General features: G+C 34.5%; 1 protein-coding gene across 1 annotated transcript; it reads right to left on the bottom strand.

Annotated features, from left to right (window-relative positions):
* Window positions 1-4,085: 4,085 nt before the first annotated feature.
* Window positions 4,086-12,550, bottom strand: LOC113777301 (replication protein A 70 kDa DNA-binding subunit B-like). Its single transcript, XM_027322335.1, has 7 exons — window positions 12,490-12,550; window positions 6,333-6,488; window positions 5,003-5,276; window positions 4,821-4,908; window positions 4,611-4,735; window positions 4,308-4,519; window positions 4,086-4,103 (listed from the first exon to the last, which is right to left on the bottom strand). The coding sequence occupies exons 2-7, from the start codon at window positions 6,480-6,482 to the stop codon at window positions 4,086-4,088; spliced, it is 867 nt and encodes a 288-aa protein (XP_027178136.1). The 5' UTR covers window positions 6,483-6,488; window positions 12,490-12,550.
* Window positions 12,551-12,978: the final 428 nt, after the last annotated feature.

Below are 12,978 nucleotides of genomic sequence, written 5' to 3'. Positions count from 1 at the left end.
TTTAATCGAGTTTTCATATTATATTTATATTATATATTTTGAGAAAAAATTTATAGGTTTAGTTCAAAACTCGAGCTCGAGTTCGAGTAGATCGGGCTTGATATTTACTCGAGCTCAAATGAGTTGAGCTCGAGTTTAATTTTATTTTATCGAGTCGAGCTCGAGTCCAAATTTATTTACTCGTTCGAGCTCGAGCTCGAGTAGCACTAATTCTGATCGAGTTCGAGCTCGAGTATGGTGCTACTCGAGCTCGACTCGGCTCGATAGTACCCCTAGCCCTTACTTCACAGTTCATTCCAAAAAGAAAAAGAAAAAAGAAAACAAAGCAAAAAGGAAAAAGATAATCACTAGTACTCCAATTCCATACCTTTCCCTATATGTTGTATTGTAGGACTCGATAAAACACCACACATGAAAAAAGTATAACAATAATCTTTTATGTGTAGTGGATGCTATCCTAGGAAACAAAAATTAATAGTCTTTGAAAACATAAAAAAGTAGTAAATTATATACTCCCGATCGATTAAACCGACTAAATACATTCAAACGTTGGATTTTAAATTTAAAACCGGCTGAATCGATGACTGATAAACAAGTTAGACTACGGAAAATTAAAAGCTTGAAAGAGGCAACACACACCATAAACAAACGAGTAAAGAAATCAAGTGAAATCAGTGCATATTTTTGTTGGAAAGAAACATTTAATATCAACATGAAACTGACAACAAAAAATAATATTCACGAGGATTCCAACTCAAAACTCGTAGTGATAAAAAAAAAATTTATACTGAACAAAAACTAGACAAAAGAAAATCAAAACTAAGGATAGAAGATGGAAAACAGAACAAAAGAAGGAGAAGAGAGGTAGCAAGGCACAATAGGAAAACTCACGAGAACAGAACCGAATAAGAATCCAAAACCCTAAAGCTAAACAAGCCTTGCGCGATCCCAACTGAAAAATGTGCCACAACAATGGCCTTGACAAGAGTCCGAAGAATCTGAAGTGGAAAAATGAGGAGAGAAAAGGCTGAAGTGCATAGTGAGCAGTGAACATCCCTTCTGCAGAGGATGCATGGCTGGGAACACATGGAAAGAAAATGGAAAATTGTCCGTAGGCTAGGCGAGACCGACGACATATCGGTTGCGAATAGACTGATACACATATTTTAGTACATAAAAGTATCTAAAATTTCTGAAAAAAATTATTAATAATAGAAAATGCCATAACATGGACAATTATCAAATTAAATTTGCTAAATACCCATATTAATAGAAATAGTTAATAGTTATTTAAATTAAGTGATACAATTAGCACATCACTGAAAACAATACCTTCAACCTTGAATGAACTTTGTTTTAAGTACCTTTTAGCCTGAGATTGATGATAAAGTGTCCAAAAGTCTTGGGCCAAACAAGTTCTTTGCTCTTGCAAAGGATAATGTTACAACCAATTGTTGGGCCAAGTCCCATAGGGTCCTAAAAAGCTTTTTTCTTTTTCTTTTTTTTCCTTTTTTCATGTTCTTTCTCTTAATTACTAGAGATTTTCTGGCTGTGCAAGGCACAGCCAATGCCCAATATATAGTGTCAAAAATATTGAGAAATTTGCTGGTATTCTCATTTCTTTAAAGAATGACATGTAAATTCTTGGCAAGTTTTATGTAGTGTCTATGCAAATGCGTAACTCGGAGAAATGAGTGCATATGCAATATGAAAAATAAACATGAATGAAGAAGACAATAAACTCAAGTTAATTAACTCACAGCACACAATGTTTCTTTCATGCAGAAAGATACACACTCACGTATGATTCCAGATTTTTACAATAATTTGTACAACTCGATCACATACAATTCCACAGTTTTACAATAATTTGTACAGCTTGCAGAAGAATTATGACCAAAAAAAATTCAAATCTTTGGCTAATTCAAGCATGTTGGACTTTGAATTACCAAATATTGATAATAAAGATATCTAGACAACACCAAAACAAAATTAACTGAATCGTAGAACAATAGTGCGTAACTTTACAAACACTTTGAAATTCCTTGCAGCCCGAATGTTTGATGGCAAGATGTGACGTTCATTGCAGCCCCAAATGGCACCATGCGAATAATAGTTTTCGCACAGCACTTTGAAATTCGTTCATAGAGTCCTAACAATGTGAGGATTGATATTAAAAAGGTCATCTTTAGTCATTGCTAGTTTCCTATGAACTCGAACAGGAATGATTAGAAGGTCGATGCTAGTGAGGGCATCCTGCAATTTCCCTTTCTTTACAAAACCATGCAGCTAGAAATGTAAACCATAGATAATCAGTATATGCGAAATTCAATAATTTAGAACATAAGAATTTATATAGCACAAAAAGGGACATCTCAATTTTCACTCATTGAATTTCATTTTATCAAATTCCTGATCCCTGGATTTACCAACAAAGTTAAGGTAAAGTGAAGTAAGATGAGATAATGCTATGATGCTGCAGTCTTTTCGTTGACCTTAAGGCCAATTATGTGAAGAAAAGCTTACTGATAGGTTGTGTCCCCTGATAGAAGCAGCAACTTTGATTGCAGCAAGTAGGTGATCTTCCTTGATCATACTCGTTTGCTTCTAGTACATATAAATCTATTGATTAGCCAACCTGACCATAATCGTATAAAGCATACGTTCAATTAATAAGTGAGATCAAACGAACCTACAACTGAAAAAATTATGAATAATAGATGAAATATAACAAAACTTAAGCACAAACATTATAGCGTGTAGTCAAGGAAGAGGAGAAAGTGACCTGAAATTGAAGCAATTCCTTAGTGCAAATCTGTGAACCCCAAATAAAAGGCTTTTCTGCACCAACACTTTGAACTTGTAATTAAATGTGTGCAATAAAGTAGATATATGGAGAAACATATGTAAATTTTTAACTTATATGAAAAGTAAACCGCTCATTTGGAACGTATAGAAGTACTGCACATATTATTGATTGCTAGAGAAGCTTATATGACATATGAGTATTAGAATGCACTACTCTATCAAAAGATATTGGAGCAATGGATTCTAATACTGCATTTTCAGCTTGACCAAGTCATGAACCTAGGCTTTACAGGTTTATGGTTCTGGTAATAGGAGTTGTTAGCAGGTGAGGGAGGAGGTACTAATTCTAAGTATTAGAATGCATTGCTCTATCAAAAAATATTGGAGCAATGGATTCTAAAACTACAATTTAGGCATGATAGACCTGCTAAGTTCTTCTCTAGCAATATCAAAAGGTTTTAGTAAGGGTTGGGGAGTGTTCAATTCCCTTTTCCTTCCTGTTTTGGTTTCTTTGTTGGGCTGGCAGCAGTTTCGTCGATTGGGGTGGTATTTGGTGAAGCTGAGGTAGCAGTGTCTTCAAGCAGTTTGTGGCTGGTTGTTGCAGCAGTTGTTGATTTAGTGATGAAGCTTTTTTTAGTAGCAGTGGATTCGGCTATTTCTTGAAGGAGCAACTTGGCTGTTGGTGTGAACGTTTGTTGTTCTATGACTTGTTTTTGCTTGGTGTTTGATGTTGTTCCAGTTTCTGAAGCTTGGAGAGTTGGTGGTGAATCTAATAGAGCCAATGATATGTTGGGGACTTCAGCTGTTGGGTAGGCTTTGATGATTGCATTTCTTCTTTGAAGTTGTCCTTGAAAAGTTGTCTCATATGTTTTGATAAAACAGATCAACCTGTACTTTTTCATGATGGCAGAGAGTTCTTGGTTCATTGTTATTCCCTGAAATGATAAGCATCAATGTGAGTGTTTATATATTAGTATTTCTGTATATAAATGTTGAACGAAAACTTGAAAGTTAGGTGTGCTGATGTACATGTGCCTCTGCATCCTTAAGCTGCACAGCAGTCAATTGTATCAGTCTTTCAGCTTCTTTTCCAGATATTAAGCATTGAATGCTTGCAGTTGGATCGGTCACTGTTATTCCAATGCGACACCTTATGTGCAATGTCCGAGTTTTAGTTTATTGTACAATGTATAGTATAAAAGAGTTAATTTTAAACAGGCTAGATGAGAAACAATACCTTAGTTCCACTTCGGCTTCTTGTCTGCATGATGAACATTTTATGATCCAATCTGTATCTGCTTCAACAGTTTTCAAACAATTTGAGCATGCAGTGTACCAAAAGCGAGTTTGGCCAAATGATAATTGCACTGTACCGCCTATCCATGCTGTTTTTTGCTGCAAATGAATTGAACTCTAGTGTATTACTATTTCATTTTCTTTGAAGTTGAAGTGTAAAATGATAAAACTGATTGGTTAGGGAAAAAGTTAGGCATTCTTACTGTTCCGAATGAGATTAATGCATCATGAATGGTCTTGATGTGCTCTTGGTTTGGTGGTGGAAGCAGAAATTCTGGATCTTTATATGCTTTTGCTTCCAATAAAATCTTAACTTCATCTTTATGGATGCTATACCATTCACGAAGTGGCAATTCGTCATGGACTGGTGGATTGATGAGAATGCATGATAGTCCTATTGTTGTTAATGACAAACCTGTTTAAGCAGAGAATTAAGATTTTTATGTGTGACAAATATGAGTGATATGTAATGAATGTATACAGAATTTTTAGAGTAAGGGACTCACTGTTGAAAGTAGAGACTTTCACTCTCATAGCAAAGATCATAGGAGCAGTTGCAATGGTGTTTGCAAGGATATTGCCTTCATACTCTTGGAACTCATTCCATAAGGTGAGAAGCATCAATTTTTTCCTTTAAACAATAAAGACTCAATAAAAAGGATGATGTTAAATAATAATGTATGTGTCAAATAATAGAGGCAAGTGAGATTTCTTACTCTTCATTTACAATGAGAAAATCCCTTGTGACTGAATCTGGAGTTGTTTCTTTTTTAAGGAAGGCATATATGACCAATGCTTTGACACCTATAGTTTGAAGTAGTTAGTCAGATTTGAAAGTATCTAAGAATGTAAAATTGGATAAAATTCTGCAGAGATATGTTTTTTATATAACACTTACTTATCAGAGTAATATCAGATTCTGCATGTTTATGTGCATCAGAAAAGTTGTCAAAGGTGAAAGGACATGGAAGCATTGGAGGAATTGGTTCGAGGTAGCGCTCAATCAAAGTTGAGTAATGAAGGACCCAAGAGTACGGATATTCGCTAACTTTGTATGTAGGAACAGCATTGATAATAGTTGCACCAGAGATGTAGTATCGCTGGTATGGAACTAACAGATTTCTGAACAGTCGGATGCAATTTTCATAGGCTGCTGCAGAGACTTTTGTTCCCTGTTTGTAATGTTTGTAGTTGAGTTAGTATACTATAAGGTAACATTATTGTGTATCTTGTATATGGATATCTGGATGAATGAGTATGCAATCAGGAAGGAGCAATCAAGTACGACTTGTGATTTTTTTAAAGTAAATCATAGAGAGTTAACATTTTTTTGACCCTCTATGTATAGTGGAAGCTTACGTTTATGGATTGTAAATTGAGGGGAATAGGAAGAAACTGTTGTTCATGTTTTATTGGTGATTATGATTGATGATCATGTATGAGATAAAGGTAAATGAATTTGTAATTATTATGAGCAGCAAGAAGATGATTCAAAGTGGTTATAGTTATTTAAATGTGTTCAATATTCTGGTGAATTAAAAAAGACAGCAAGAGGAAGCAATTTGTATGAATTTTCTGCTACATAGTGAGAGTGTTATAGGAATTTCTGATTTATTAGCATAGCATTGTATATTGAACTTTGAATGCTAAATTTTTATGTTTTCATGAATCTCAGGTTGGAAGAGAAAAAGGAAAGCTGTTGTTTATGTTTTGTTTTTGTTTTACTACTATTGAGACTGAATTTTGAGAAGGTGTTAAACATTGATTTGGATCAGTTTGAAGATATACAAATTTTTAAAAGTTAGAAATATAAATTTATTAAGTCTTGTTAATATAGGTGGTTGTTAGTGGTTAGTACTGATTGTATATTTATGTATACATCCAGAATGTGTTGTGTAAATTAGTAGTCCAGATAAAAGTGAACTTGCAACTAAACTGAAATTTGGAAATATCATATCTAAGCTATTTTTGCTAAGTAATCCTATGCAAGCAGATCTTCGAATATATAGAATACATAAAATGTTAAAGTGCAAGAATTTCTAAAGGATAGGGTATGAGTAAATTAGAAATGAAATATTATTTTGTAGTAAAGTGTAAATATAGCTATGCAGTCATTTTTGTCTTGGATAGGCTAGGAGAAAAAACATTGAAGAAGTCATTGTAAGAATGGAATTAATCTATAGTTATTTATATTAGGTGATGAATGTACATAGTAGTTAGTAAAGTACTTGGGCATCAGTGAGCATGAATCGTTGGATCCTTCTAGGTGGTGCTTTCCGAGTGTACTGAATGTGATTCCTCTCAACTACTTGAATAAGAACTGTCCATTTGTCTGATTCTTTGTCAATGTCCAGCACAGTTGAGATATGTCTAGGCATTTTGAACTGCATTAGAATGAAGTATAGTAAGAATTCTATTATTTCGAATGACAAATAGTAATTATAACTGGTAAAGGGTTGCATATATAGGAAAACACTATAAAAATAGTAAGAGAGATGAGTCATGAATGTACTTGTTTGTAGTGGTTCTGTATGCTGAAATACTTCTTTATACACTATATTTTTTGTTTTGTCCATCTGATGAGGGGAAAAATAGGCTGGTTTTATTAGTATTCTAACTGCTGAGGCTGTTTTTGCTCTTGAGAGAGCAACGTATAATTGACCATGGGAAAACACAGGTTCTTTTAAATATATACCCACAAAGTCTAAGGTCTGTCCTTGTGCTTTGTTAATAGTCATTGCAAAGCACAAGCGAACTGGAAATTGGATCCTTTTGTATGGGACTGGATATTGGTCGTCAGCTGGTGGTTGCATTGGAATTCTATGAATAAATACGTCTTTTCCAGAGAATTCACCAAATGATATGGTAGCATGAATGATGTTTTTACTGAGGAGTTTGATTGTAAGCCTTGTGCCATTGCATAATCCCTCAGTTGGATCAAGATTTCTTAAGAGAATTATTGGTGCATTTGATTTCAAAACTAATCTGTGTGGCGGTAAACCACTGGGAGTCAATGTATTCAGCAAGTCGATATATTCGGCCTGATGATTTTCATTTAATGTCTCATCATAACTCAAGTATTCAACTGGTTCTCCGGGGTATCTATCTATGAGAGCATTATTTATCTCATCAACAAATGGATTTTTCGTTGTTAGTATTGCCTTGTTTAAGAAAGGAGATGAGATTTGTGATCCATTGGTGATTTCAGGATAGACCATTTGGATCAGTTTTTGAAGTGCATCAGATTCATTAGTATAAGGAACTAAGATAGAAGGTGGAATTTTCACTAAATCATTAGCTTCTGTGTGAATTGTCCCATCTCCAATCTTTAATAGGAACTCTGTAAATGTGGGGTCTAATCTTGCTCTCATATTTTCACTTAAGTTTAGTTTCTCAAGTTTGTCCCATATTGGAGAATTGATTAGACAGGCATTTATCATTTGACTTTTTGCTCCCTTTCGAACTACTGGAAGTGTTTGTCTAAAATCTCCTCCAAGGACAACAATTTTTCCCCCAAAAATTTGAGTTGAATCCATGAGGTCTTTTAACAAATCATCCAATGCTTCAATTGCTGTTTTTTTGGACATTGGTGCTTCATCCCAAATTATTAACTTTGCTTGTCTAATCATTGTTGCTAGAGAAGTTTGTTTGCTAATTCTACATGTTGTACCCTCAGAAATATCAATTGGGATCTTAAATCGAGAATGTGCAGTCCTACCACCAGGTAAAATAGAAGCTGCAATTCCTGAAGTGGCAGTTGCGAGTGCAAGAAAGCCTTTGCTCCTCACATCTGCCAATAAAGTCCTATAGAGAAATGTTTTCCCTGTTCCTCCAGGACCATCTATAAAGAAAGCGCCGCTTTTTCCTGAATAAATTCTCTCAGTAATAACTTTGAATGCTTGTTTTTGTTTTTCATTAAGCATGTCGATTGCACTCAAATCATGAGCTGTAACAAGAATGCTTTTTTCTGCTCGTAATTCTCTAGTCAGGTCTTCTACGTTGTTATATGACAAATCAGGTGGGACTAAGTTGTAAGAACGTATGCTCTTTCCCATTGTTTGTAGAAAACCGTCTATTTGTTGTAGAGCTTTATGTTCAATTTCTTTAAATGTTAATGTTGAGCATCGGACAAGATCCTCCAACATGGACACTTTGAATTTTTCCCATAGTTGTTTTGGATTATTTGGGCAAGAGTAAACTAAGAGTGTAGCGAAAAGCCTTCTCATTTCATAAGGCATCTTAAAATGTGAGGCTTCTTGTAAACAGATTTCTTGACTATTATCATCTTGCAATAAATTTCGAATTAATGCTGCTTCCCTAAATGTATCTACTGTAACGCCATTGTAAGTTCGCAAGTCCTTGAATGAAGTGGGACATCGAACTTTTGAAAGGAGGAGTCTAAGGTAGTATCTCTCACCTTCTGTTGGATGTGCAGTCATTATTCGTCCAACAGAGTCTCCTCTTTCTCTGAGTTTCCAATATCTTTGGCTTGGTTTCCAAACAAAGTGGTCTGGAAACTCTGAGTATGTACAATTTAATGTTTGTGCATCTTCATTTGTCTTATTCATATGAAAAAATTCTGTTAACATTGTTTTCTTGAAATGAGGATTTTTTGCGACACTTTGAAGGTTAGCTCTCTTCTTGAAGACTACCGGTTGATAGTTTTCAAGATGTAACTGTAAATGGATAATTGCAGGTTTGATTTCACTTGTGCAAAATCTGAAAATTCTCCATACAGCTTCAGGTGGAGAAATCCATCTTGCTGATACATATTGTTCGATTTCATCTACGACATTGTCAAGAGTAGATGCTGAAAGACAAAAGCTTGTTTTATCGTGACCTTTACATATATATTTGTATATATATTTGACTGCTTTGATTGTTGAACATATTTCAACATTCATATGACAATCAAATTTGGCTAATAGATATGAGTTATATGGAACAACCCATCTATTGTCTAAAACAGCACCTCTAATTGTTACTTGGACACCATTATTTGTTCTTCTATATTGAGGATATGCGTCTACTGTTTGAATGGTCTCTTCACAAAAATCTTTTGGATAATTATTTCGACAGACGCCATTCTTGGTCATGCAAGCATTAGATGGATTAGCAGGACCACAAGGGCCATGGAGCATGTGTTTGACTACCATCTCATATAGATGAGGATAAATTTTTTTACGTGGAATTTCTGCACACACAATTCTATCGTATTCTTCTGCGTTATATAATTTATATTTGGACTTTAATATTAATAAGAAATGAGCATGTGGCATTCCTCGTTTTTGGTATTCAATTACATAAGTATAGGCAGCCACCTCACCAAAAACACATTTTTTCAGTAATTCGTCTTTTAAGACTTCAAGTTTTGAGTGGAATACTCTAGCAAGCAAATCTGGTCTATTTTGTGCTTCTTCTCCATGAATTAAATATTCTTTTATTTCTGGCCAATTAGCATTACATGTCATAGTCAGAAAGATATCTGGCTTTCCAAATTTTTGGACCAAAGTCATTGCATCCATATATTTGCGTCTCATATTCCTTGGTCCTCCAATGAAGGAGGGTGGTAATATGATTCGCTGACCAACTTTTGATGCTTCTGTTTCACCTGTAGTCACAGCATCAATGATTCCTTGTAAAAATTCCTTTCGTATTTCCTCTTGTTGATTTCTAAAGAAGTCAAGTCTTTGGCTTTCTAATTTGACATATTGATCTACTACGTATTGTTGTAGTAGTCTTGCAAAGTGGAGGATGAATGATTCATCGTTATCCCTTATTTGGAGCTTATAAGCATAATACTCTCGCACGGAAACGAAATCTGGATCTTCTTGAAAGCTACTCATTACTGTGTAAAGTGAGAAGAAAATTTTTTATTAGTTGATATTTTTGTGAAATTTTACATTAAAGAGTGCTGATTAATAAACTTGTATTTACTTACCAGCCTCTTCATTCTCAAGTAATTCATCTACATTAGAGACATTGATGGGACAAATAGATTCAGTTGTAAGTTTTTTTTTTCTGAATCTCTTAGTTTGTGCCTTTATTCCCTTTTTCGGAATGCCTTGGTGCCATCCTAGATCACCAAAAGGAAACATTAGTGGGTATTGAAGTGGATCATAACATCCATAATAATATTGAATATTTTTTGAGGTCCCACTATGGGTGTGCACTCTAATGTCTCGCTTTCCTGTTTGACTATTGTCTTCACCTTCAATCCACAAAGCTGCTACTTGTGAGCTTGTAGGTTTATTATAGACTCTCTGGTCTAGACCAGGAATGCTCTTTAGGACAATGTGATAATTATCAAGATTAGGCACTCCACTTAAAGTTCGAAAAAATTTAGCGTATGGATTGTTTTCCAACACGCACATGAGTTTCTTAACTAAAGTTTCTGATAACCTGGGGCAAGATGCTATTCGATTGGCTAACTCAATTTCAGGATCATGAAAATATAATTGAAGGTTTTGGCCATGATCATTGGCTGAGTTTAAGTTGTTTAAAAAATGATAAATTTGCCCTTGAATTCTAAATGTATAGATTCCTTTATTTCTTCTACAGAGTTTCTTGTCATATTTAACACCAAAAGAGGTGACACCAAAGTGGTTGTTATAAGTTCTAATCATAGTCCTAAAGGTTTTTGCTTCTTCTGAAGTTGAAGTTAAGAGCTCTTTTAGAACATTAGGGAGTTTATTTTGAGAGAGAACTACTTCACCGCTGGAACAACAGAAATTCATTGTCTCAGAATAGAATTTCTTTGCTCCGCAATGCTGACACTGCGGCTCCAATGGTAACCTATCAGGGTAATCAGGTATGAACCTTAGCAAATCTCTTCCACTCGGACGCGTCTTACCTATAAGGTGATTTGCATTCATTGATTAGTAATTCTAAAATCTTGCAAATTTTTGTATCCTAAAATTGAAGGGAAGTGAGTATAAAGCTGAATGGTTATTATTGGAGGATTTCTTTGATGATCGAATCAATGATTTTTCAGAAGAATTATTGATAGTGTTTATTTCATATTGACTGTATTAAAGATGGTCTGAAAGTTTTTATGAATTTAGAAAAGATGGTTTGAAAAGGTGTTTTAAACCTTTTTTTGTATAAAAAAATTTATAAAAGAAAGTGGAAATAGACAAATCTCAGATAGAGAATTCATTACCTTTTTGGGTTAGTGATTGTACATCGGATTGTAATGCAGAGTTGGTAGCAGCTGTGCAATTCTCAATCCTTTCCAATCTCAGAGCTGGTACATGTTGGATTTTAGTGCAACCATGTCTACGTAATTTCTTAGATTTCCACTTTATGTATGCTTGTCTTCTATATTTCTTTTTCTCGAAGCGTTTTTCTTCAAGATCATATGCAGAAGGATGAGAAAGAAGAGCAGAGAGAGGTAGTACTGAGGAAGTTGGTTGAGAAGTGGAAACATTTGCTGTTCCACTTATACCACGAAGTCGAGTGACTGTGAGATTATAGTTCTCATTAAAGCTGTCTTGATAAGAAGATGTTCTATTTGAGCTTGATCTAAGATCAATATCATTAGGTTGAGGGCAGCTCTTGATATGAGAAGTATGGATTTCAGGGATACATGTAAAATTGATGGAAGGCGAACTGTGAGAGTGAGCATAAACCTCGTCAATATTAGAGGTTAATAGGAGCTGGTTATGATTTGATTGATTTAAGGTCCTTAAATGAGAACTATCTAATCCATGCATAGATGCGACATTGGAAGAGGATAAATGTTTAGAAACAGGGACAACTTCATTAGTATAATTCTCATGATCCTTCCTAATGATGTTACTATTTGGGTCTGTCATAAAGTGGAATGTGGGATGAATTAGATGAGCGTTATTTCCTGAGGTCCGAATATTGACATATGTAGTATCAGAATGCATATGGATTGGATTAGCAGGATGAGCCTGAGAAAATGGGAGGCTTGTTGATAGCTCTTCAGATTGTTCTATTGTATGAGAGCTATTTGCATTCCTTTTTAATGAAACCTCAGCATTGTAACATTCATCGAGCCACTCATCTACTAAACTACAGGGTTTATTTACATTCCTTTTTCTTTTCATTTTAATGAAAGTAGGAGTAATAAAATGTCACTAATGATAGCTAATGAAGAGAGTAAAGCTAACTTCTATACATATGAAATCCAAACTGTTAGATACAAGCAGCTGACCAAGAGATACAAACATGAGATTAATTGTTTCAGACCGTCATATTCAACGAATTAGAGTGATTAAATAGTAAGAGGCAAAATCTGAGAAAGAAAAATCATATCAGCATAGAGATTCAGTTATGATATTCTCCAGGGTGTAGTCAAGCAGAACAAAACTTAAGCACGAAAATTGTAAGATGTAGTGAAGGAATAGAAGGAATAACCTTGAATTGAAGCAATTCCTTAATATGAATCTGCCAACCCCAAACCAAAGCTTCTTTAGCACCGACTCTTATAAATCGTAACTAAACCCCTGAAAAAGGTTGGCAACCAAAATAAATTGTACAAGAAAGGCATCAATGTAAAACTATACAAATTATCCAATATGTTTAAACTACACTCAGATGAGAAAAAATTAGAAAGAGGCGAAAATATAATTAGGCACACTTTAAATGAATGTGAATCTGTTAAGGAGAAAAGTAGCTGAAATATTAAGAAATACCACCCACCCTAATTCATTGAATTTGTAGTAGTTTTTGAATAATGAACTTAATGGCTTAATTAGTCATGAAATTTGTCACTAATACAAATAGAAAAATGGGAAATGATGAATTACAAAAATGCAATTCAATTTTCTCTGAAGAATGGAACCCACACAAATGGTTAGAGAATTGGAATGCTTGTAAAAGGGAGGAATGTTTGATTGGAGACAG

This window comes from Coffea eugenioides, chromosome 7 (genome assembly GCF_003713205.1).
Source record: "Coffea eugenioides isolate CCC68of chromosome 7, Ceug_1.0, whole genome shotgun sequence".
Taxonomy (NCBI): Eukaryota; Viridiplantae; Streptophyta; class Magnoliopsida; order Gentianales; family Rubiaceae; genus Coffea; species Coffea eugenioides.
Note: the sequence above shows the minus strand (reverse complement) of the source record. Positions and strands in the feature narration are given on the sequence as shown.